The sequence below is a fragment of the Pseudonaja textilis genome, chromosome 1, assembly GCF_049901715.1.
Source record: "Pseudonaja textilis isolate UNSWEBS1 chromosome 1, rPseTex1.2, whole genome shotgun sequence".
NCBI classification, from domain to species: domain Eukaryota; kingdom Metazoa; phylum Chordata; class Lepidosauria; order Squamata; family Elapidae; genus Pseudonaja; species Pseudonaja textilis.
Window position 1 is genome coordinate 173,381,526 of NC_141990.1, and position 26,312 is coordinate 173,407,837.

Sequence of the window (26,312 nt, forward strand, 5' to 3'; positions counted from 1 at the left end):
CTGCTTTCCAGCTCCGTTCTCCTGTGCAGGGCAACAAAAGAAGACCCAGCCAATCAACTGGGACTTGGGAGGCAGAGAATAGATGGGGGCAGGGCCAGTCAGAGGTGGTATTTGCTGGTTCTCAAAATTTCTACTACCGGTTCTCCAGAACTGGTCAGAACCTGCTGAATACCATCTCTGGGAAAACCTATACCATTTCAGATATATGACTATCTACACTCTTCTTAAAAACATCCAGTGATGGAGTGCTCACAATTTCTAGAGGCAAGCTGTTCCACTGGTTAATTGTCCTTGCTGTTAGGAAGTTTCTCCTTAATTTCATGTTGCTTTTCTCTGTCACAGAAGATTTCAGCAATCGCAAGGCTGTCAAACTCGTGGCCTGCAGGCCAGATATGTTACATACTTGCCACCCCATGCCCAGTTTGGCGATGGGGGGCAAAGTCACTATGTCAGGTGATGCCACCATGATGACGCAAGTTTGACACCCCTGAACTATTGGAAATGATTAGAATTGATAAGAGTGACTAGCCAAGCCTTGTGCTCTTGAAGTAAGTTGTACAGTGGTGTCATTCCCCTAGAGGAGGGGCATCAGCCTGTTAATAGAAAAGCCTTCATGTTTTCTGTATGTCTTTGCTGTTTATTCGTGGTCTTGAGTTTTGCAGCCAGGATGTGGTACTGTATTCTCCACCCCACACTTGCTCACATCCTTTCCACATAATTATAGGTAACCTAGAAGTTCAAACAGAATCAGGAGAGAGAACTAAGAAAAAAGTGCACTTGCGTATAGTTGATAACCCCTGGTCTGTAACTCTCCAAACCAGGCATCATTCTGTTCTATACCATACCATTCAAGTCTCTGCACTCTTTTCAAAATAAAATGTGATTAAATGGTTGCAACTGTCCCTAATTCAAGGATACCAAAGTCAAATAAGAAGATATTTGTTAGTCACATGATCTTGTTAATACTGAAAAACATTTCTGCTTAAGCAGGCTCATCTGTTCTATATTTAGCAATAAATTTTACTGTATTTAGCAACAAGCATTATTGTAATTCAACTCTTCACAAAACAGGGAATTTATGCAAGCATAAATTAGGTTTCCATACGTGGGCTTCAAAAATCCAGATACAGTAGAACCTCTGGTCATGACCACAATTTGTTCAATAACTTTGGTCGCAACCCAATTTGGTTGTTACCCAATCCTAATTTTGGAAATTTGGTGTTTACAAAAAAAAAAAAAAAAAATGGCACGGAAGGGGAAGTCGGCAAAAAAAGAAAAAAAACTATGATTTTTTTTTTGTCCTAATTACTACATGGCAACAGAGAGAGTTTCCTGTCACCTAGTGTTTATCTGGATTTTTACAACCTAGATACAATAGCCCTAAAGGGAAAACATACTCACATGGGATTTTTCCATTGAAGAATCAAGCCTTAATAGAGACAAAAATCTGTTAGAATGGGGGTCCCCAACCCTTGAACTGTGGCCCACTACTGGGTTGTGGCCTATTCAGAACTGAACTGCGTGATAGCCAGGCCAGTGTGCATAGCTCCACTTGTGTAAGCGGTGGCCCAGCACACATGCACATGTGTAGCAGCCTGCTTATTGTGTGGGTGAAGCTGCACGCGCATCAACCTGCTGGTTTCCTTCTTCCCCCCAACCAGATAGACCATTAAGCTGCAAAAGTTGGGGACCACTGTGTTAAAGATCTAAATTGTTTTGCATTTTCCTTAATATCAGAAACGTTATGTTACTAATATTAGTTTAGTAAGCCAGATTGTAATTAGTCTCATAATATATCATCTGTCCTCCCTTTTTATGAGCCTGTAATCCCTTAATTTGGGGTAGAGGTAGGGGCAACTGGATGGAGCTATGTATTTACTGGCCCGTCCTGAAGCCATGCGGAGTTCACAGCAAATATTTTTTCTTTGCACCCAAGGAGAGAAACATCTGCCATCACCTAGAATTAAACTCTCAATCTTCCGAGTGGGAAGCAAGTATCTTCACCACTAGGCCACCACACCACTCATCCATCCATCCATCCATCCAGTCTGATTTCCTCCAGTTGAGCTTGTGCTGCAACAAGCCATTCACATTCTTCCTGACACTTGCCACGACCCCGTGCACTCTCTCCAACTCGTATGACACTTCTTACACACTCCTTGCACCCTGCATGATCTGTGCAGTGTTCTTGCATCCCCAAACCACACAGCACTTCATCCCCATAATTTAGCAATCTGCACTGCACTTCCATGCACCCTTCTTGACCCATTCAGCACCTCTTATGCACAACATGTGGCCTCCCTGAGCTGCAGCACACCTACAGCAAGATTTGAATTTTAAATACCATTATTTAAAATGTGAGTTGGATATAAATTTAAACTCCATTACCCACGTTCTGAGAAGTATCAAGTCCACATAATCTTATGTAGCATGCCTATAAGTTTCTGTGATTTCTGTTGCTTACAGTTGATTGTGGGGGGAAAAATACCCAAAATGGCCATGAATAAAATCCTATCCTATTTATTGAAATTAGTTTGCTCTAAGCAAACTTAACAGCATACAACCTACTGAAATTATGATGTTCATATTTGGAACCAAGGTACAAGGCAGCATTTCCCACCATATTTTTATTATGACCACATAATGCTATGGCTTCTTAAACTATTATTCAATATAATCCCAATAATGTCTGCTAAAGCCTGTCTGAATGACTCCAGAATTTCTATACACTTTATTACTGTCAACTGCAAACATCAAAAAGCATCAAAAATTAGACTACTAGCTAATGGTTCAAGCTGTTAATTATTGAAGAATGTAAGAAGAAAAATGCCTTCATTAAAATGCAATTAAAACAAAAGGTGAGTTCCTATTCCCCTGACACAAACAGCAAATTTGTTTTATTAAAGGTAGGTGTTTCATATCTACTTTTGTATTGTAATTTATAATCCAATCTAAGATACATCTGCTCTTAAGACCACCTCCCAATTCAAAAAACATTACGTTCCAAATAAACATGCTCATTAAATCAATACTATTTTTCTACATATAATTAAATGTGACAGACTGCATACTTTCAACAGAAGTGCTTTGGACCATGTACAGTTATTGCTTTCAGTTAAGCAGCCTGAATTTTTTATGAGTGCACCACAAGCTTGAAAAAAGGCATAGCTTCTTTAAACAAACAGTTTAAAAAGGTTATAGCATATGCTCACATATCAAACTTACTAAAATATTAAATATACGTTGCAACAGTTTGTTATATGCTTTATTTTTCATGATTAAAAATAAAATGTACAAAGTGCATTATATTACGAAGGAAAACTAAAATGTTCCCTGGGGTTAACACAAATTTTTATGTGTTAAACTCAGCATTTATTACCACTGCAGATCTTTGTTACAGGGATAATACAAGCAATATATACAGCTACTTTTACATATAATGTCAATGTAATTTGCTCAATTAAACATGAGAGCTAAAATTCCATGTGTTTTGCAACTTCTATCCAGAATTGGACTATCTGGATGTCTGTGTTGTCCAGGAAATTGTATATAGATTTTTCCAGATTTTTCTGTTCCAGATTGAGATTGAAAAAATACAAAACTTAAAGGAAACAGCATTAAAAAAAAATAAGACCACTAAATGATTTAGGGGTAAACCAGACTGAACATGGTGACCGGACACTTATCAGAGCTCACACCAGCCAGAGAATAGAAAAACTCAAATATTGTAAGATCAGAAGATATAGAGAGCCCCAGCCCATAGAATCAGTGGTGGGATTCAAAAAAATTCACTATTGGTTCTGTGGGCATGGCTTGGTAAACGTGACAGGGGAAGGATACTGTAAACTCTCCATTCCCTCTCCACTCCTGGGGGAAGGTTACTGCAAAATCCCATTCCCTCCCTACCCCACTAACCTGCTTTCCAGCTCCGTTCTCCTGTGCAGGGCAACAAAAGAAGACGCAGCCAATTGAGAGGAAAAGAATAGATGGGACGGGGCCAGTCAGAGGTGGTATTTACTGGTTCTCCAAACTACTCAAAATTTCCGCTACCGGTTCTCCAGAACTGAACTGAACCTGCTGAATACCTGCATAGAATCACCAAGAGTAGGACTTGACTGAACAGATACATTATCAAATGATTTAGCATGTTGTATATTTGGGGGCAGTTGAAACCAAATATATCTGTGTAAAAATTCAAAATCATGCTAAATATCATGTTAATAAAAGCATCAACAGGTTTATTTTAAAGTTGGACTACAAAAATTTCCACTGCTTTAAAAAAACAAATTTAGCACCCTTACATTAGTAAGGAAAACTTCTCCAAAATAGACATAATCATTTTAGTTTTAGTTACACATCTTGGAAAAAAAGTTGAAAAGGATTGCCAAAAGCCAAAGTTTTATTTAACAAGTAAATAAAATACACTTCATGGTTGTGTTCATAAATTTTGGTTTAATAAACCAATATTCAAGCAACCACTCCCTTTCTCTGGTATGCAGCAAGCAATTAATCTTGAAACTTCTTCAATTAAACTTTCTTAATATGAACTATACTTACCTGAAGAATTTTTGACTTAATTTTATACAAAAGACCAAAAATAACTTAACTTTATATAAAAGATCAAAATAAAACTGGTGAGCTACAATGTTGGTGAAGTACACAGAAAGAGTATACTATTCTATTAGAAGGATGGATGGATTACTTCACCATTGAGCCTTTTTGGAGACCCTCTATTGCTGGTGTTTGAATTCAGCCCTTGATCTGGTGGTGCCTGATCTGGGATACTTGCCCAAGTAACAATTTGCTAGATCCTCTTTACACAGCAATGGAGCCCCTCACTCAATTCCGTTTTTTAAAAAATTCTGTCCCTGCCAAATATTTACACCACTGTATCATAGAATAACAGAGTTGGAAGGGACTTTGGAGGTCATCTAGTCCAAGCCCCTACTCTCCAGTAGGAGAGTCTATTCCAAATATTAGCCTCTACCTAGGATCCAACTCACAGGCTCCTGATTGTGAGGTGTGAGCTGCACCTATGGGAGGCAAGGTAAATTGGCAAGAGGTGAAATGCCTAGAGAAGAGCTACTTTATGAGAATCTGTAACATGTAATCTTGGCTCCAGATTAATGAAGGATGTTAATACTTCTTCCTTGTCAGCTCTTCCACCATAGAAAGTAGTATGATGTTGTGCTTAAAGTGTTCAATAAGGAGCAGAGACACCCAGGTTTTACTCCAGGTTCTTTCATTGGATGATGTTGGGCCAATCCTTCTTTGTCAGCCTAACCTCAGATTTTTGTTGTGGGGAAAAAAATAGAAGTGACCTCTATTTTTAGTTATTAAATAAAACTTTTTAAAAAATCTATGAGATGAACCAGAAAATGTAGTTTAGCACTAACTAAATGATATTTGACTAACAGTAGCTCTTAACTGTCTGGATCATTTGATGTGTGAAAATGATCAGCAAAGAAGATAGAAAATTTTTCAGATGCAGATGTTTGGCTGCAGAGAGATTTATAGGAAACTGAAAAAAATGACATGATTGGTTGATTTTTTTTTTAAACAGCTGTAAATATAAGGAGCAGGAATGGGAAAAATAGTAATCCTTGGAAGGATCCAAATATCTTTGGAAGATGGAGCATATCTACAGTACTATGATAACTAAAAAGGGCTCACTGGTTGAAAGAAATATAGAGTACATATTATGTGTATTTCCAATTTGCATTTTAATCATGTTCAAGAGTCTCAATAATATCATGTATTTAACACTATCACGCATGTTATTTTTAAAATAAAAATATATTGCAGTTTTATCCATGAATGGATCTTCTTCCTAGTGTATTCCCGCAGCTTAACTCATTCTTTACATCGGTCTTCACGCAAAAAGAAACTATAGCTCAACCCACCAAAAACATAACTGTAAAAGACAGACCAGAAATAAAAGTTAAAATAAGCCAAAAAAAGTAAGAGAACACCTGTCTGATCTTGATGAACACAAATCATCAGGGCCTGATGGATTACATCCCAGAGTTTTAAAGGAGCTGGCAGAGGTCATCTCAGAACCACTGTACCATATTCATTTTATTTATTTATTTGTGAAAAGCTTACAATACAATAGAAAAAAGAATAAACATAAGTTTAAATATAAGAAATAGGGAATAATTGGAGACAATAGGACAGGGACAGTAACCAGGATTGTGCACTTATACATGACCCTTACAGACCTCTTAGGAATGGGGTGAGGTCAATAGAAGTTAGTTTGAGGGTAAAGGAGTGGGGATTTGAGCAGGTGACAACAGCATCAGGTAGTGAGTTGCAGACATTGATCACTCTGCTGCTGAAATTGCATTTCCTGCAATCATGTTTGGAGTGGTTTACGTTAAGTTTATATCTGTTGTGTGCTCTTGTGTTGTTGAGGTTAAAGCTGAAATATTCATTAACTGGTAAGACATTGTAACATATGATTTTATGTACTATGCTTAAGTCTGATCTGGCCGGTGTAGTTCAAGGTTGTCTAAGCCTAGAATCTCAAGCCTGGTGGTATAGGGTATTCTATTGCAAACAGAGGAATGTAATACTCTTCTGGTAAAATACTTCTGGACTCGCTCAATTGTATTTATATCTGATATACAGTGTGGATATCTTTCAAAAATCCTGCAGCACCGGAGAACTACCAGAGGACTGGAAAAGAGCTGATGTGGTTCCCAACTTCAAAAAAGGAAAAAAAAAAACAGACCGAGAAAACTATAGACCAATCAACCTAACATTAATACCCAGAAGATAATGGAAAAGATACCGTATATACTCGAGTATAAGTCGACCCGAATATAAGCCGAGGCACCTAATTTTGCCACAAAAAACTGGGAAAACTTATTGACTCGAGTATAAGCCGAGTTTTTCAGCACTTTTTTTGTGCTGAAAAAAAACCCCTCGGCTTATACTCAAGTGAGATTCCCTCTGAAAAAAAAAATGGTGTGGAGCTCCGGAGCTGGGCAGCCGCTTCCCTGCTTCCGTGTTTCCTTTGCAGCTTGTAAGCATGGGGGTAATCGGAAGCAGAAAAGTTCTTGCATGAGGATATGTTGTTTTTTCTTTATTTAACTGTTTTTAGGCGGCGGGGGGAAGACCCACTGTCATGTGAGAATGCTCAGACATGAAATCTATCCGCCTGAAAATAAGTGTGTGTGTGTGGGGGGGCGGATTTTAACAGAGGGAAGACATAGGGAGAAGGCAAAAGCGACGGAAGATCCTTCAGGGGAAACTGAGGAGGAGACTCACCCTTGGTCCAGATAAGCCCCCTTCCCCACCCCTAAGGAAGCAGAAGCAGCCAGCAAGGGCAGGCAAGCCCCGCAGCGGCTCGCGTTGTTTTCTGGCTCTAGGCTTGCGATCTCAGAAAACAACACGAACCGAGGTGACTTCGTTTCCTCAGCCCTAGCTGCTTTCAGTCCCCTCGGGAGGAGGAGGGGAGGAGGAGGGCGGCAGCGGCTCGCGTTGTTTTCTGAGATCACAGAAAACAACACGAGCCGCTGCCACCCCCTCCTCCTCCCGAGCGGACTGAAAGCAGCTAGGGCTGAGGAAACGAAGCCACCTCGGCTGCGTTGTTTTCTGAGCCTAGAGCCAGGGCGCTTTCATTGCACGGCAGAGCTTCTTGTTTCAGGAAACACCGGGCGTCATTGCTGCCCCTGAGGGAGGGTGATTCTGGGCTGCGCGATTGGGGACTTCGTGGCTTTGGGTGGGTGGGTGGGAGCAAGGACGGACGGAGTCCGCGAAGCGGGGCTTTCCTGCCCTTGCTGGTTGCCTCTGCTTCCTTAGGGGCGTGGAAGGGGGCTCATCTGGACCTAGGGTGAGTCTCCCTCTCAGTTTCCCCTGAAGGATCTTCCGTCGCTTTTGCCTTCTCCCTATGTCTTCCCTCTGTTAAAATCCCCCCCCCACACACACACACTTATTTTCAGGCAGATAGATTTCATGTCTGAGCATTCTCACATGACAGTGGGACTTTCCCCCCCGCAAAAAAAAACAGTTAAATAAAGAAACAACAATACATCCTCATGCAAGAACTTTTCTGCTTCCGATTACCCCCATGCTTACAAGTTGCAAAGGAAACACGGAAGCAGGGAAGCGGCTGCCCAGCTCCAGAGCTCCACACCATTTTTTTTTTCAGGGGGAATCTGACTCGAGTATAAGCCGAGGGGGTTTTTTTCAGCACAAAAAATGTGCTGAAAAACTCAGCTTATACTCGAGTATATACGGTAATTAAAAAACAGATCTGCCAACATCTAGAAACAAAGTAATAACTAATGTGTTTCTCACAAAATAAGGCTGGGCCTTATTTTTTTTTGACCCGAAAAAACGGCTAGGACGTCTTTTCGGGGTGAATTAATTTCTCTCCCCCCACGCACCAGCGCCGCCTCCACCAACAGCATCTGAGTCGTTCCTGCTTTTCCCCCATCTCCGTAGCAACAGGAAAAAAAAAACATTTTGAGGTACCTGGGAGCACCATGCGCTGCATTTTGGTTTAATCCCGAGCAGCTGGGTGGGCGTGAGAAGAGCCGAGCGAGCGTCTCTGCTGCTGCTACCCTTGGTGCTCCAGCCTCGGGCTCTGCAAGTTTGCAAAAGTCCCGGTGCGCAGCCCGTTCCTGCATTCCAAGCGCCCAGACCGAGCTGCAGCTGTCCCTCTCTCGCCAGCACCGTCTCCAACAACAGCAGCAGCAGCGGGAACCATGGAAGCATTTCAGCCGCTTCTCGGGTGGGGGAGCTGCCTCTGTAACTTCCACAGTTCCCACTGCTGCTGCCGCTGTTATTGGAGACAGCGCTGGCGAGAGAGGGACAGCTGCAGCTCAGCCTGGGTGCTTGGAATGCAGGAACGGGCTGCGCACCGGGGCTTTTGCAAACTTGCAGAGCCCGAGGCTGGAGCACCAAGGGTAGCAGCAGCAGAGACGCTCGCTTGGCTCTTCTCACGCCCACCCAGCCACTGTTATTATGAGGAAGGAGGAAAAGTGGGAGTGACTCAGACGCTGTTGTTGGAGACGGCACTGGTGAGAGAGGCGCCAGCACCGGTGGGAACCGTGGAAGCTATAGAGGCCTGAGAAGCGGCTGAAACATTGCCGGACATCCACGTTGACACCGCCTGCCTGCTGACCTGGGTTTAGGGATGGGTAAGGGAGCCCTCCATGCTCTACCATGATTGGCTGTTAGGACTGGCTGATGTGAGGCGTAGCTGCCCGCGGGGCACTCCTAATGGCAAGTCCCCCCCTGCCTTCCTTCCCCCTCCCAATTTTGCATGTTTTAAACTAGGCCTAAATTTGGGGGGAGAGGCTTAATTTCATTTTATGCCTAGAAAACATGCTGGGTCTTCCTATTGGGGAGGGGGCGTATTGTTGGAGAAACATGGTAGCAGTCAGCATGGGTTTGTTAAGAACAGATCATGCCAAACCGATCTTATTTCATTCTTCAACATAGTGACTAAATTACTAGACCAGCAAAATACTGTAGACATAATATATTTAGATTTCAGCAAGACATTCGACAAAAGAGACCACAACCTACTTCTTAGTAAGCTAGAAAAAAGTGGAATAGATAGCACTACCACTTGCAACTGGCTGTCAAACCATACTCAATGAGTAGTCCTTAATGGGTCTAAATCTCCATGGAGGGAACTAAGCAGTGGGGTGCCACAAGGTTCTGTCTTCGGCCCAGTTCTCTTCAATATCTTCATTAACGCTTAGATGAGGGAATAGAAGGGGAACTTACCAAATTTGCAGATGATAGTAAGCTGGCAGGAATAGCTAACAGCCAAGAAGATAGGCTCAAGATCCAGATGGATATTGACAGACTAGAACACTGGGCCATACCTAACAAAATGAAATTCATGTAGAGAAAGGTAAAGTCCTACACTTAGGCAAGAAAAACCAAAAGTACACATATAGACTGGGTGAAACTGCATCCAGTTTTGTTCACCACATTACAAAACATTGAGACTCTAGAAAAAGTACAGAGAAGAGCAACCAGGATGATTAGGGGACTAGAGACTAAAACATATGAAGAACGGCTATAGGAACTGCGTATGGCTAGTCTAGTAAAGAGAAAGACCAGGGTAGACATGATAGCGGTCTTCCAATATTTGAGGGGCTGCCACAGAGAGGAAGGGGTCAATCTATTTTCTAAAGTGCCTCCAGACCAGACAAGGAATAATGGATGGAAACTGAACAAGGAGAGATTTAACCTGGCAATAAGGAGAAACTTTCTGACAGTGAGAACAATCAACCAAAGGAACAGCTTGCCCTCGGAAGTTGTGGGAGCGCCATCAGTTGAGACTTTCAAGAAGAGATTGGACTGCCATTTGTCAGAAATGGTGTAGGGTCTCCTGCTTGGGCGGAGGGTTGGACTAGATGATCTACAAGGCCCTTTCCAACTCTGATTATCTGTTATCTGTTAGATGCAGGGTCCGCTTTTTGGATCATTGAACGCCACTTTGCACGGTCAATAATTTATCCATTAATGAATCCGGGTCCATAAGCAGATAGAAGTGAAGTCCATCATTTCGGCCTCGCTATTAAGGCATGGTGCAGCTGTTATTAACTCCTTGATTTCACACTCATAGAGTAACCAAAGCTCCTCAAAACCTCTCTTGAACAAATGTCACCTCGTTTAAAATAATTACCTCCGACCTCAATTCTCACCCACCAAAGTCAGGATCAAGAGCGTCAAATTTCTTGACTGGACTGGAAAACAAAGTTTGAAAATCTCATTTAAATAAAAAGAAGCCTACTCCTTTTGCCACCTATCTCTGTATTTTGTTTAACCTAATGGGTATACTTACTTTCTCAGGACACATTCGCCTTTTGAGCGGCCTTCCGACAAGCAGGCGAAGGATGGGGTTATTATATAAAGGGCAGAATTTCAAGACCTTGTTTATCGGTGCATTCAGGCGACTCTGCAAGTTTTACGATCTACCATTTTACCGGGCTTTTCTCTTCCCTCGCAACCCCGCCCACTAGCGGAAGTTGACGTCGTCGTGAGAAAGCGCTCGGCGCCCCTTCCATCTCGCTTGGCGTTTTTCTTCGAGTTCCACAAAATGGCGAAGATCGCCAAGACCCACGAAGGTAAGAAACGGTCGCGGTCTTTCACGTTTGGCCGCGGCCCTTCTGGTCGCCTCTCCTCGCCTTCCCTTTCAAACGGTCTCCAAGCCCTCGAGAAGAAAGTGCAGGAGGGGAGGGGAGGGGAGTCCGGGCGGTGAAACGGCTGAGTCTCCGGCGGGCCTGGGCCTGCGCGTAATGGCGTCGCGGAGCGATCTTCTCCCGCTTGCGCGCTCCTCTCTGTCCGGCCTCTGTGTCGTCGGTTGCTCAGTGCGGGGAAGGCCCAGAGGGCGAGTGGAGAAGTTGGGTGCAAGCTGGAAAGGCCCGGGCGTTAGGATGGGCCCGTCAGATAACCGCCATCTGTTTCTTTTCCACTTCGAAGTAAGCGCGCACCCTTTGGTGCCCGCTCGCGGGATTAAAAGGGGGACGTTTTTGTTCGTTAAACGACGAAGACTTTTATTTGACAATAATGGTTTATTATGAATCTTGAGCGACTGAAGAAAAAACGTGCGAGAATAAGTACATTCGGGTAGACATGTTGAGACATAAGGCCCGTTTTCTCTTTTAACGTTAGGCGTCCGACGGAAGGTAGCCTGCTTTTTAGGAGGAGGGAAAGTTTTTGTTTAACGTAGGACGGTTAAAAGGTGCAAAACCTGCAAAAGACAGGCATGAGAAAGACCTCAGAATATAGTAGGTGTATGGTTACGGTTTTGAACTAGGATGAAGAGACCCAAGTTTAAATTCACTAATAACAGCGGAAGCACTCTTGCGGTAAAGCATACTCTTACGGTCACTACTAGAGGTATGATTTACTCTTAATAAATTTATTAAGCACACTAATTAATAGGATTTACATTTAATAAATTAATGGAGAACAGCAACCTGTCTGAAATGGTTAGGGTCTTCTGTTTGAGCAGAGGGTCCCTTCCAGCTCTAATCTGATTGATTATGTTTTACCCTTAATAAATTTATTAACCATATTCTTAATCTACCTCACTGGGTTGTTATTGTTGAATTTTTGGAGATAAAAACAGATCTAGGACCATAAGTCATACCTACCTTAGATCCTTCTGAAGCCATTGTAAGCAGTTAGAAGGCAAAATGTTATTTGTATCTGCTATGTGAACCTTGCCAGTTTGTAACCTTCAGCATGTAGCATACCATATTGTAGGAATGTAGGGTAATTTGCAAGTGTATCTTTGGGCACATACTATATTCTCCACTTTTTCAAAGGCTTCTGTTAAGATAGGAACACCTTGCAGATCTTTTTGCAGGTTTCCTGATTGGGTTATTTATTAACTTTTTATTTCAGATTGGCTTCTTTTCAATAGAAAGTTCAAAATGTATCAAGTTGAGCATTTTAATTTTTTTAGATAATGAGGAAATGGATTTTTTACTTTAAACTGCACACATGTCATAAGTGTTGATAAACATTGAACAGTGTTAAAAGATTTTAAGAAAACTAGAAATTATATAATTAGAAACAATTGCAAAGATATTGGAAAAATTGAACAGTGTTCCCATTACCTACAAAAGGAGCTGTTATTTATGTAATGGGAGAAATTATCCAAAATAATTACTTTATAATTGTCTACTAATTATAGCAGTGAATGTATCATAATATATGTTTCAAAATTAATATATGTGTAAAACTGATCAAAAGATATTTCATCATTTTCCCCCAAAATTTAATTTAAAAATTTTGAGCTGGCATGTATTTTGCATGGCATTAAGATTTCTGGAAATGGTACATCAGGATGTGAAAGCAAACATGGAGGGCAGGACCCAAGAGAATAATTCTAAGCATAGACTCTTCTGTAAAATCTAGGAATGGAAAGGGAGCCAAATTTGGGGTAAATATATTCTTTAATCAGAGATTTGAGAATTTACCTAATAGTCTGGTGAGTCAGTTTCTTTAATAGAAAAATGATTTAGTTTGGATGTAGGCTGAAAATATTCAGGGAAAGATTAAAAATTATATGACCTATTAATAAAGCAAAAATATTGATTTTTAATAAGTTGGTGTATTCGTATTGTGAGTTGGAAAAAATAACTGCATTTATTGAAATTAAGATTAACCTTTTGTCTGAAGTGGTGTAAGGTTTCCTGCCTAAGCAAGGGGTTGGACTAGAGGACCTCCAAGGTCCCAACTCTTATTCTAAATTCTAAATTTTATTCTAAATGCCTGGATACCATAGCTAGATATGTATTAGTCACTATATACCATGTATTAATTATTTAAATGAAACTCTGTATTTGCATGTCACATTAAGCAATAACTTTAAGAGTTTCTGCTTAACTGGGATTGATCAGAATGGCAGGGTATTTTGCTCAAGTGCTTCCATTTAGCTGTTGCTGTAAGCAGGATAGATTGAAAATAACCAACCAAAGTGTATTATTATGTCAGAATTCAGACTTCTGATTAGTTGCAATCTAACAAATCAGAGTTGAAAGTCATAAACAAAGATTCTAGAATGAATTCTAAGAAAGTGATGCAAGCACAGCTTTTATTTATAGAATTGTATTTCTTAATGTTTTTAATGTGTTTTTCTCACTTCACTGCACATGAGTAAAGTCCTGACATATAATATCTTCTCTGATAAGTTAGAAGACCTTTAAGCTTCCTAAAACTTTTTTGATAATATGACCCATTATTTTTATTCTAAAACGTAATGGGTAGCATTTTTACAAAATTGGAATATTAGTTAAGGTAGTTGTTTGGTGTGGGGAGTGTTACTTAAATTTGTCAATGGTCAAGCCCTGTGCGATGGAGTGAGCTCCTGTTACTTGTCCCAGCTTCTGCCAACCTAGTACTTTGAAAGCATCCAAATGCAAGTAGATAAATAGGTATTACTTCTGTGGGAAGGTAACAGTGTTCCGGCCATCTTGGCATATAATCATGCTGGCTACATGACCATGGATGTGTCTTCAGACAACACTGGCTCCCTCAGTTAGGAAACAGAATTGAGCATCACTCTCTAGATTTAGATATGACTGGACAGAGTGCCCTTAATTAAGAGTTGGACATGTGTGTTCTTTTTCCTTTGTGCATAAGAACAAATTAAACTTTGTGTCTCTTGAAAAAATGTATTTTTGCATTATGGATGAATGTGGAGCTGGAATATATTGCAATATGGCTTGAACAAAATATGATTTAACATAATATTGAACACAGTTAGAACAGAATGCATTCCCCACATAATGTGAACCTTAAGTTTTCTCTAAAAATGCTTTAATACTTCCTTTTCCTATGTATGGAGGGGAGGGTGAGCTGACAATATAAACCATGGTTTATTAATTGTAAGCATTTAAGATAGAATAATAGAAGGTGGATATATAGTCCGTGCTCTCCAACTCAAAATCTTAAAAAAGAGGGTAGAAAAATTAGGAAACTTTGGAACCATTTCCTATTGGTATTTTCAATCTCTAACAGTGCTAAAATGCTGCTGTGGGACACCCAAAACCAATTATTCTGCAGCACCATAACAAAATTGAACCTGCTGAACTCCTTTGAAAAAGACCCCCCCCCTTTCAAAAAAAAAAAAACCTTTTATATGATGAATACAGGATGTTTTTCCAGGCTGTTTTTGTGTTTTCAGACAGTTGTGTGACTCAGGTTAGAGTGTAAGTTATACTCTGTCATTCAAAAATTCATTATGGTTTAGGGGTTGCACTAAATTTGACTGGGAATAAAGGTAAACTTCTCAAAACCAGGCAAACTTTTCCCCAGAGAATAAATGTGCATTTGATGCTTTTTAAAGCATATTCTAAACACCAAGATGTGTATAGTAGAACATTCATCAAATTATACATTTAAATTGATGTTACACAGAAATAGTATATAATCTCTCCAAATCAATTTTGCCAAGATTCATAAATTAAGAGTAGAGACAAAATAAAGATTATAGAAAACGTCAATGTAATACTTTCGGTATGTTTATAAAATTGTTTTGAAATGTATATAATATTGGCTTGTAACTTTTTCACAGATATTGAAGCCCAGATTCGAGAAATTCAAGGCAAAAAAGCTGCACTTGATGAAGCTCAAGGAGTTGGCCTTGATTCTACAGGGTATTATGATCAAGAGATCTATGGTGGAAGTGATAGCAGGTTTGCTGGATATGTAACTTCAATTGCAGCAACTGAACTTGAAGATGTAAGTGTAGTTTATTTTAATTAGTAACAGCACAACTGCATTGTTTAAAGACTTCATGGATTCAGTTATTTAACAGTTATGCTTAAACAATTCCTATTAAACTTTTTAAAGAAATCTTGAATTATTTTAGTAGAAAAATATATTAAATAAAAATAGGGTTGATCTCTCCTAATCATCTTGATTTATGTAGGATGATGACGACTATTCTTCTACAAGTTTGCTTGGCCAGAAGAAACCTGGATATCATGCACCGGTGGCATTACTTAATGACATACCACAGTCAACTGAACAGGTGAATTTTAGAATATATAAATGCAATAATATAGAGAGGTATTTATTATATATGTAATATATAAAGTGTTGACAACCCATGCGCTGAGGAGAAGAAAGAATATAACAAGAGTCAATTGGGTTCAGTATGGCCTCTTTATCAGCTATCCTGTGCAGGGCATCCAAAGGACCAAAGGTGGAAGGGGTGCAATAGGTAGAGGAGGAATGGAAGTGGAAGCTGTTTGTGGAGGACAAAACAAATGTGAAGTCTTTGCCTAAGGACTGTGATCCTCGGTTAATGACCACAGTAGGAACTGCTTCTACTAGGAGGCATGATTACATGGTTTATTTAATGTTCACTTCACTTAGGCAACAGAAATTCTGGTCCCAATTATGGTCATTAAGCAAGGACTATCTCTAATCAAGATAATTCATACATAAGCAAGATTCCTTATTTAGTGGAATATATTTTGATGGGAGATTTTAAGGCGGATCTGGGCATTTTATGCACCTAGGGCCACATCTGGCCCTTTGGGTATCTTGTCCATTCCGTGTGAAGTCAATTGGAAATTAGAAATCAAATATACATGTATGCCATGAACGCAATAAAACTGCTTTGCTTTTATTTTGAAGGTGACTTTTTCAGTTTACACACAATTTATATGTGTGTGTGCCTACGCACCTTTACAGTCCTGTTGTTTTGGCCTTCCACAATATTCCCCATTTATCATGTGGCCCTTTGGAAAGATTAATTGCCCACCCCTCTTAAGGGGATTGATGACCCGTTAGTGTTTATAAAATGTATTTGAAAATATGCTAAAATCTGTAGAGTTAAAACATCTTAATTCATCTGACTTCCATAATGTAGAAATGTGACTACAAATGTAAAGCTTTTTTTATCCATATGTTGGCATTTTACCACTAATTGTTTAAAGAGAAACTATTGATCACTACCCTTTTAGACTGTTGAAGCAAATGCTAAGTTTTATAATACCAGAAATTGTTTTCAATTTGTCTTTCCCCTAGTTTTCCAGAATGTCTTTTAATACTCCAGAACAGACTTTGAATATGATAGAATAATATGTTCCAGCCTTTACCTGAAACTTTTTGTGTGTGTGTAAATTTTATTGGTTTTTTTAAAACAAACATAAACAAACAAAACATAAAAACATAAAACATCTTTTTTGAAAGCAGCATAATCCCGGGTTACATCTCTTTGTACAGACACAAATTCAAGTTCATGCTCATTTTTATATTCCATTCCATATCTTATTACTATTCTACATTTTCTATATAGCTTCTCCCCTTTTTTAACTTTATTTTATTTTATTTATTTCATCTCAATTCAAATCATTGTACTTATATTCTTTGTTCTGTTCTGTTTCAACTGTCTACTATCTTTTCTCATTAAACAAAATTTCTCCTGTAATCACTGATTGGAGTATGATGCCTTTATATCTTTCCCCTAAAATTATAACACTTAGTATAATACATAACTTCCATTCGGATTCTGCTTGGTACATTCTTAAACTACACACTGTATTTTAAAAAAGAAAAAAATTATAAATGTATAATATAATTAAAACAACAATCCATTCCAATTCAATTCTATCATTAATATTCATTTAAATCTTAACATTTTGCACATTACTTTTCAGATAAATATCATACTTCTATGGGAACAATTATAAACTTTCCATGGTTAATCCCCCCCCTCACTTATATTTTATAAAACATTGACTAATTAAAATGTTCCCGTTCCTTCCTAATTCAATTTTCTCATTTATTTTATTTCATTTATTTTATTCACAAATATTTCACTAAGTTGCACTATTTTATCCCTCTTTTTAATCATATGTTGTTTCCAATTTTCTAACATTTCTATTACAAATACAACAATACAATCTTATGTACCTTCACAGAATCCCTTTTTCAGTTAAATTTTCACCCATTATCTCTAAATAGGTCCTGTTTCTTTACATCTTGCTTGTAACTTCTCTTCCTTTCCTTCTCCCCTCTCTTCTTCTCTCTCCCCTTTTTATCCCCCCGTCTCTCCGCCTCCATTTCCCTCTTCTGTATTCCCCTTTTCTGTTGCTTTCCAACATTATATCCACTTTTCAAATTATTTTTCCCTTTTTTGGCTGTTTTTTAAGTCTTAAATTCTCCATTCTCTTTCCCCCCTTTCCCCTTTCTTCCCCACATAGAGTTCCTTGTTCATTAAAGATGGCTTCTTCTTTGTCCCAGTCTTCTTGTTGTCTTTTCTTGTTGTTTCTCATAGTTACAGATCTCCATTTCTAAAAATTGAAAAACAAAGCCAAAAGAGCCCTTCCCTTCTTGTGCCTCTTCTTTATATTTTTTAAGTTCCATTTTCAATTCGTCCAGAAGTGATGCCATTGTAAAAAATTTTAAACCACCCAATTGTTTTTAGTCATTCAAATATAATAACCAAAAGTCCAAAAGTCACCAAGCAATCCAAATACACACAGGCTGTTTCTTTTTACACTTTCTTCTTTTTTCGCTTTCTCTTCCTGGGGTTACTATTTAGTTGCAAAGCTCCCGTTAAAATGTATCTTTTAAAAGTCTTATTGAGAGTTTACTTTAGATTCTTTTGAAGGCCAGGCAGTCTCCTCCCTCCAGATCCTGCCCTTATTCTTTTCCTCTCCCTTCCTGCTTATAGTAAAAAAAAAATTAAGGGTCCAGAAATCTTTATTGTCCCTTTGGCATTTAATTATATTTTCAGCTTAATTGCCTATTGATGCCAAAGCGGATTTTTCCAATTTCTTATTCAGATCTCTTAGTTGTCAATGTAAGGAAGGAGAGAGAACAAAAAAAAAACTTTCCCTTTTCACTTTCTTTCGCTGCTTCCGACTCTTCTTTTGGGAGCGATGTTATCTTTTATAAAATTTAAATTCCAGGGTACCTTAGTTGTTGCTTTTTAACCCGGTCAGCCAAAACTTTCACTTCTTATCTTCCTCCTGCACTTTCTTTTCCGGTTGAGTGCTTCTTTGAGGTGGCCATTTCTGACCACCGCTCCTACTGCCTTCGGGAAAGGGAGTTTGGCCAGCTGAGGAGGAGAGATGCGGCTCTCCTCGACCCTGCTGGTGATCTCCCCCCTCTTCACCACCTCTATGGGGTGGCTTAGCCCCGAAGCCAGCTGGCTCGGGGCGCTCCAGTGGTGAGCCCAGGCAGAAACCGCGCACGATCACGGATTCCTGTCTGCCACCGAAGCCCTTCAAACCGGAAGTCCTCCCTTAAATTTCTTACCTGCAACTTTATTGAGAGTTGTATCTTATTTATCTCACTTTTAGTATGATCCATTTGCTGAACATCGTCCACAAAAGATTGCCGATCGAGAAGATGAATACAAAAATCGGAGACGGATGATGATTATTTCCCCCGAACGTCTTGATCCTTTTGCAGATGGTAAATTATTTTCATTTTTCACTCAATTTTATCAGTTTTGTTTCCTTAAATTATCTTTAGCCCTTTGATTTCTGTTGGCATGCTTGAAAATTCAGGAGTTTTAGTTTATACACTTTGAAAGTTGTTTGAAATCATAGTTTGCCATTTTGTTCATCTTTTATAATGCAGATTTTCTTTCCAGGTAGGACAAGAAAATAATGAACCATTGCCATAGAAACACAAAGGGTTAAAGGTTTCTCTTTTCTTATTGCTTTGGTTATGTATGCTGTACTTTGAGTGATTTTAATATTTAGTGCTCAAGAATCTTCCAACTTACTGGATGCTTTCAATCCAAAAATAGAACATAATGTCTGCTTTTAAAACGGTACCTAGCATACCGGAGCAGTTGATTCTCACATTTTGAATTTTCAAGAAGTTAAGCTTAAGAGAAACAAAAGTAACATTTAAGAACATTTGTTACTTTTAGTAGTTCAGATATATTCTGATAAATTTTATAAACCTAGCTTAGTTCAATGGGTATCTGTGGGCCTGATGGAAGCTTTCCTTGGGTGAGTTAGTTTGACAAGGAACTTTAGAGCACCTGTTGATTAAAATTATAACTGGTTGCAGGTTTTTGTAAATTAGCTTTTCAGCCTGCATGAATTAATAGGGATATGGATTTTACTTGCTTAACTGTCATTGATATAAACATGTATTGTCAGAATTCACAGGCCCATACTAACTGTCCTTAATTTCTTTCCTACAGCAGTACTGCTATATGCCAGTCCTGTCTGCATTCTTAAGGGTGCAGTTCAACACATCCTGTGTAGATAATGGTGAAAAAGTATCCCAAAGGAAAGTCCTATCAAAGCTAGTGTCAGAATGACACTGCCAATTGGGCATTGATGTTCAGCATAGAAAATGTATTAAGAATTTTATTTTGTCCTAAATACTTATGCTATACTACTGGTATAGCCAATCTGCACTTTAAAAATAGTGCTTCCTAGATAAGATTGTTACTAAATGGCTGGGCTTCTGTAAATATTTGAAGTTAGAATAAATTTCAAGATTCAAATTAATATTTATGATGTGGGGAAAGACTTTTTGCCTGTGAATATCCTTATGGTAAAAACTGTACTGCAATCAGTTCACAGTTGTAATTATAACTTCAGAATAAGTGGGGGGAGAAATTGGGTGCTCTTAAAGTGAAGCCCTTTTAACATGCCTCCACAAAGTAAGAATCTGGGGTTCATTGTCCAGATTCACCAAACATATACACTGATCTGTATGATAAAACAATTTGAGTTATTTAGGTTTACAGTAGTACGTATAGTCAGATATCATAGGCTTTATCAGCTTGAACAAGGTAATGTGTTGATTATAAATATCTTTCCAAAGTGTTACTAATGGTAAAGAGATAATTTTCTAGGCTTCTATTCTGCTGCTTGAAGTCAGAACTGCTGATGGAGACAAAAGGCACGAAAGTGTACGTATTCCGGATTAGCAACCCAGGAACCCATCACTTCTGAAGACTCTTAACTGTGCTGTCATTTTATCATTCTTATCTCCTTTAAAATATTTGTTTTAAGCTGTTGTAGTTATGTTTGTGTTCAAACAGGTTAAATTGATCAGCAAAGTGAATAAAAGTAAGATTCATATAATTTCTTTAAAAAATCAGTCAAAATATTAAAATTAATTGATTTTGAAATAAAAATAAGTTAGAATAGAGCAGTTTTAAAAGCCAACTTTTCTGCCTTTCTTGCACTTATTATGCTTTTGTCCTATTGCTGTTCTCTTCTGCAGGTGGGAAGACACCTGATCCTAAAATGAATGCCAGAACATATATGGATGTTATGCGTGAACAACATTTAACAAAAGAAGAGGTTAGTTGGTTAAGATTGTTACTCTTAAGTTTCAGTTTTCATTTCTCTTAGACAAGGCTTTTCTTAGTTCATGCCATGTTGTGTTCCCGAAGAACCACTAGTATTGATGTCTCCTTTTGGTGTATTTCCTCTCTGCTTAATGACCACTACTTAGTTCTTGAGATGCTTTGGAGGCAGAATACTTAAGAATATTGTAGGAAAATTAAATAATATGCAACATACAGGTAGATTCCCCTAACATTAAGACTTATCAAATCTAAAACATGAAATATGGATAATATACAATTATATGAACATTTAAAAACCTGGCAAAATGCCTGTTTCAACAAACATTAAAAATTCTGGCTTGGTTTTATACATGAAGCAGGCTGCTTTGTCTGCTGAATAGATCATGCCTTGCCAAGGCCACTTTAAATCATATTCATATTCTCTAAGTATATACATATATACATATGGCATTCAGCTTTGTTCGGGTATTTTCCCACGTCATTGTAGTTGTGCTTTTAAAGTTGTAGCAACGTTTCGGCAGAATCTCATCTGCCATCATCAGGCTTCTGTATTGTGTCCATAGAAGTTGCTACAACTTTAAAAGCACAACTACAATGACGTGGGAAAATACCCGAACAAAGCTGAATGCCATACATGTAAGTACCCGTGAAAACTTAAGAAAACATATATACAGATAGATAGATAGATATTGATATATATATTGATATATATATTGATATATTATAAATTCATAGATGCACACACTTGGACATACATAGTTCATTAACGGAAGCACATAAAGCATGTTTCAGTCACATATGTAAGTATAATTTGGGCATAAATTATTCAGATAAATACTTGCTCAAATAAAAAGAGTGATTTGCGCTAGCCAGGAAATACTGTGATAATTTAGAAAATTTAGACCAATATATTCTGTGTTTTGCTTTCTATATGCCAGTCTCTTTATATACGTGGTTTGGGCCAATATATTCATTTGGCTACACAGATAGTTGTCAATAATGATAATGGGACTGGAATTTCTGTTGCTAAGCAATGTAGTAGTTTGACATGCTGCTTAGTGACAGCAGTTCTGGTTCTTCCGGTTGCTGTTTGCTAAGCAAATCGCTGTTTGTGACAGCTTCCCCATTGACTTTCTTCTTGGAAGCCAATGGTGAAGGTCTCAAATGATGCTCACGTGACCATGGGGGAGACTGACTAACATAAGTATGAGGATTGGTTGTAAATGCCACTTATTCAGCATTGTTATGAGTTTGAACAGCCACTGAATGCTGGTTAAAGGAGGATCATCTGTAATTGATTAATACCAATAATAAGAAATGCTCACCTGTAAAAACTTATTTAACCTTACATCCCAAATTAAAATCTGGATCCCTTTAGAAGATATGAATGTATCAATAACTTTGTGAACTTATTTTTTAGTTTATTTGAGACAATCTTTTCTCTTTAACAGAGAGAAATTAGACAGCAACTAGCAGAAAAGGCTAAAGCTGGTGAACTTAAAGTCGTCAATGGTGCTGCATCCCAGCCACCATCAAAACGCAAACGGCGTTGGGACCAGACTGCTGACCAGACTCCTGGTGCCACACCTAAGAAATTGTCTAGCTGGGATCAAGCTGAGGTAACATCTGAATGCATGCTCTATTTTTTTATTCATTAACTTTGTATCTGCCAAGTTGGAAATAAAATATAAGACAAACTACAATAGTGTTCAATGGATACCTCTTTCAAGTACGGACAACATTCTTCTGTGACGTTTGTAGATTAATCCATCAGTGCAAATGAATCTGTAGGTCTAAGCCTCAATATTTTAAAAAAGAATAATGTATCCTGTTATTTGAACCAGACAGAAGACTGTTGACTGAAATATATGTCTTTGTAAAAAGTTATCTCAAAGTACTTTTTTTTTAAACCTTATTTTGTTTTGTTCAGACACCTGGACATACTCCGTCACTGCGCTGGGATGAAACACCTGGTCGTGCAAAGGGTAGTGAGACACCTGGAGCAACTCCTGGATCTAAAATATGGGATCCAACTCCTAGTCATACACCAGCAGGAGCTGCAACACCTGGTCGTGGTGATACACCTGGTCATGCAACACCCGGGCATGGAGGTGCAACTTCCAGTGCTCGGAAGAATCGATGGGATGAGACTCCCAAAACAGAAAGAGGTATTCTTTGTAGAACATACTAAAATATGTTTAGTCTAATGTATCAATCAGTAAATTAGTACATTAAGTTTAGCAGATTATTTTAATTTCAAATGAAACCAACTGTTTGTTGGTATGCTGTTGGAAAGCTTTTGAGTTCAGGAGTTTTTATTCTTTTAACTTGATTTTTGTCCCCCTAGTTCTAGTTCTAGTTTTATTATATCTTGATAACATATTGATATTTATGCTAAAAGTAGAATGTAGGTGACCTAATAAGCTACTTTTTAAAAAAGTATATATTTTTGGGTATGTTGATGGAGGTCTTTTGCTCAGAGGAGCAAGACCATATTGCACATTAGTAAGCCCTTTGTATATCAGTCCCAGAAATTAAAATTAATAACCCAATATAACTTTGATTGGTTTAATTATTATAGATAAACCTGAGATTAGTAGGTTAGATAAAAAATACGGTGAAAGTTTTTACTTCTATTTGTGAACTGAATTCAATTTGAAATTGTTGGATTTTGTTTTCCAGACACCCCAGGACATGGGAGTGGATGGGCAGAAACTCCTCGTACTGATCGAGGGGGTGATTCCATTGGTGAAACACCAACTCCTGGAGCAAGTAAAAGAAAATCACGTTGGGATGAGACACCGGCAAGTCAGATGGGTGGCAGCACCCCTGTATTAACACCAGGCAAAACACCAATTGGTACACCAGCTATGAACATGGCAACACCTACACCAGGTAATTTCAGTTGCCTTCATAGCCAAAACTCTAGTTATATCTGCTGGATTCAGTGGTATTATATGAGAAGGGATCTTTGACCAGTAGAATTTACATTATTTCTAAAGTTTAATTAAAGCGCACATGCACACACCTGCCCTGATGACATTTGCCTTGAATAGGAACATACCAGAACATTCTGGAGACAGAAAAAGGAAAGTAGGAAACAAATGAAATCCTATTCTATATTCATAATTGCTTAATGCTGAAGTGAGCCTGAATTTCCCCCATACTGTCATATAATGTTTCATATTTGTGCTTTACTCAAACTTCATAGTTATCAGGTGAAGTGAAAGCATTTTTGGAAACATACTACTTATCACAAAACTTTGCCAATAATTTTTTAAAATATTCATGTTGTCTCCATGTACTTAATATATTGAACAAATTCTTTATAGGGCACATAATGAGCATGACTCCTGAACAACTCCAAGCTTGGCGATGGGAAAGAGAAATTGATGAAAGAAATAGACCCCTTTCTGATGAAGAATTGGATGCAATGTTTCCTGAGGGCTATCGGGTAAGGAAAAAGCCATGTACAGTGATAGTATCTATGTGCTATATTCAGTGTATACATAAATCATTACATTTCACTAATGGGAATAAATATTTTGATTCTATATGAACTATGAAAAAGAAATAAAAAGGCCAAAGAGATTTCATTCTAAAATTTAGCATGATCTTGAAAATTAAACTGAACTTCAAAGATCTATTTAGAATGAACCAAAGTAGTTGAACAACTAATTCATTTCTCACTTGTTGATTCTATTTTACCTTAAACTACTTTTGAAATGTCTTCATTTCTGAATAAATGGTAAGAGAGTTAATAAATGATTGAGGAGGATCCTGGCTTTCAGCTCTTTCCATGTTCTTTCTTTGACCACCAAAATATATAACATCCTTTAACACAGTTTCATCAGTAGGAGCTAAAAATTACCCCAAGTAATTCTTTGAAAAGAATGTAGGACAAGGTACAAGCACATTTTACAAGATGCTAGAACTGGCTGCCTGGCAAATTCATACTTTTCCAGTATTTACCGTATTTTTTGGACTATTAAGACACATACACACACACACACACCCAAAAAGTGGGTGGAAATGTTTGCGTCTTATAGAGCTAATATGGGCCTGGTTTTGGCCTCCCAAACCCTTCATGTGTCCTGTTTCTGCCCTATCCCAGCATCCAGAAGCACTCTGCAGGGGAAAAACAGGCTCATTTTTGCCCTCCCAAACTCTCTGTGGGTTCCGTTTTTGCCCTCCCCGGCATCAGGGAGGCTGAAAACAAGATGTGCAAGATGTTTGGGAGGCCAAAAACAGGCCTGTTTTTGACCTGCAGAGTGCTTCTTGTTTTCCGGTGCGTCTTATAGTCTGAAAAATAGGGTAAATAGTGATGTTCAAGAAGTCCATATCATTGATGCATGTTGTCTGGGGAGGGAGGGTCTTAGAATTGAGAAGAGGTTGTGATGACCTGGGTTTCTTGGACTCTGCCTCACATGCACGGACCTTGGACAGAATTCTTTTCCAGAGGAGAGCTTGAGGACGAGCATTGTTCAGTCCCGAAGCAATGTGCAATAGCGTTCAGGATAAAATGACAAAAACTCTGAGCCATGATGTTCGTTACCTTGGTTTGGAGTAATAGATTTTCCTTTCTTTTTAAAAAAATATGGATGTTTAAAGTACTATCTAAATCTAAATATGATTTGAGCTATGGAAGGTCATTGAATAACTAGTTAGTTGCTTTCTATCAGGCCAAGCTGTTTTACAGACTTCTTGTTCTATGGCAAGAATGTCAAACTCTATTTCATTGAGGGCCACATCAGGGTTGTGTTTGACCTCTAGGGCCAGGGTGGGCGTGACCAGCTTGGCATCACTCGTGTTGGGGGTGCCTGTGGTGGCCCAAGCGCTCTGCCAGTGAAAACGGAACTCGTGGTGGTGCCGTGCATGCCCCTCTGAACCCCGTTTTCAGCCACAACCACCACCTGAAGCCCTTGCCCAGCATTTTCACTGGCAGAGGATTGCAGGAGGCCCTCATGGCCAAAAATGGGGTCTTATAACTGCATGTGGCCCTCCTGAGCTCCGTTTTTGCTGGCAGAGGCACCTTGGGCTGGTGCTTTGCTGTTTCCAGGGTGGCCCCACGGGCTGCACCTTGTGTGCTGGATCTGGCCCCCAGGCCTTCAGTTGACACCCCTGTTCTAGGGAAACATTGGAAATGCTAGGTATATAAATCACCTTGAGCTTTTAGAACAATGTATAAATTAACAAATAACAAATCTAACACATAAATTGAAACTATTCCTAGAAAAAACAGCTCTTTTTAATGTACAAAATTCCTTTTTTCTTTTGTAATGTGACTGTTTGCTTATTTGTCCATTCAGGTTCTCCCTCCCCCAGCAGGTTATGTTCCTATTCGTACTCCAGCTCGTAAACTTACAGCAACACCAACCCCCTTGGGTGGTATGACTGGATTCCACATGCAAACAGAAGACAGGACTATGAAGAGTGTCAATGACCAGCCCTCAGGAAATCTTCCTTTCCTAAAACCAGATGACATACAATATTTTGATAAACTGCTGGTGAGTTCTTTGGTCTG

General features: G+C 38.8%; 1 protein-coding gene and 1 long non-coding RNA gene across 5 annotated transcripts in view; one reads left to right on the forward strand and one right to left on the reverse strand.

Annotated features, from left to right (window-relative positions):
• On the reverse strand, positions 1–10,980 carry LOC148127936 (uncharacterized). Its single transcript, XR_015740704.1, has 3 exons — positions 10,814–10,980; positions 3,916–4,085; positions 1–729 (listed from the first exon to the last, which is right to left on the reverse strand). It is a non-coding gene; the product is annotated as an uncharacterized LOC148127936 (long non-coding RNA).
• Positions 10,965–26,312, forward strand: part of SF3B1 (splicing factor 3b subunit 1) — a 25,709-nt gene continuing 10,361 nt past the window's right edge. The window contains exons 1-11 of one of the 4 annotated variants that reach the window (XR_015740703.1): positions 10,973–11,096; positions 15,059–15,225; positions 15,416–15,517; positions 18,804–18,918; positions 20,327–20,383; positions 20,701–20,780; positions 22,240–22,407; positions 22,719–22,956; positions 23,471–23,683; positions 24,121–24,242; positions 26,098–26,295. Coding sequence is in view for 3 of the 4 variants with exons in the window: in XM_026696851.2 (XP_026552636.1) it covers positions 11,069–11,096; positions 15,059–15,225; positions 15,416–15,517; positions 18,804–18,918; positions 20,701–20,780; positions 22,240–22,407; positions 22,719–22,956; positions 23,471–23,683; positions 24,121–24,242; positions 26,098–26,295 (1,431 nt within the window). In the remaining variant the exon portion in view is untranslated. Of the gene's footprint in view, positions 11,097–15,058; positions 15,226–15,415; positions 15,518–18,803; positions 18,919–19,106; positions 20,384–20,700; positions 20,781–22,239; positions 22,408–22,718; positions 22,957–23,470; positions 23,684–24,120; positions 24,243–26,097; positions 26,296–26,312 lie in introns of those variants that run through there. The other 3 variants (XM_026696851.2, XM_087919745.1, XM_026696852.2) reach the window with 3 other exon arrangements.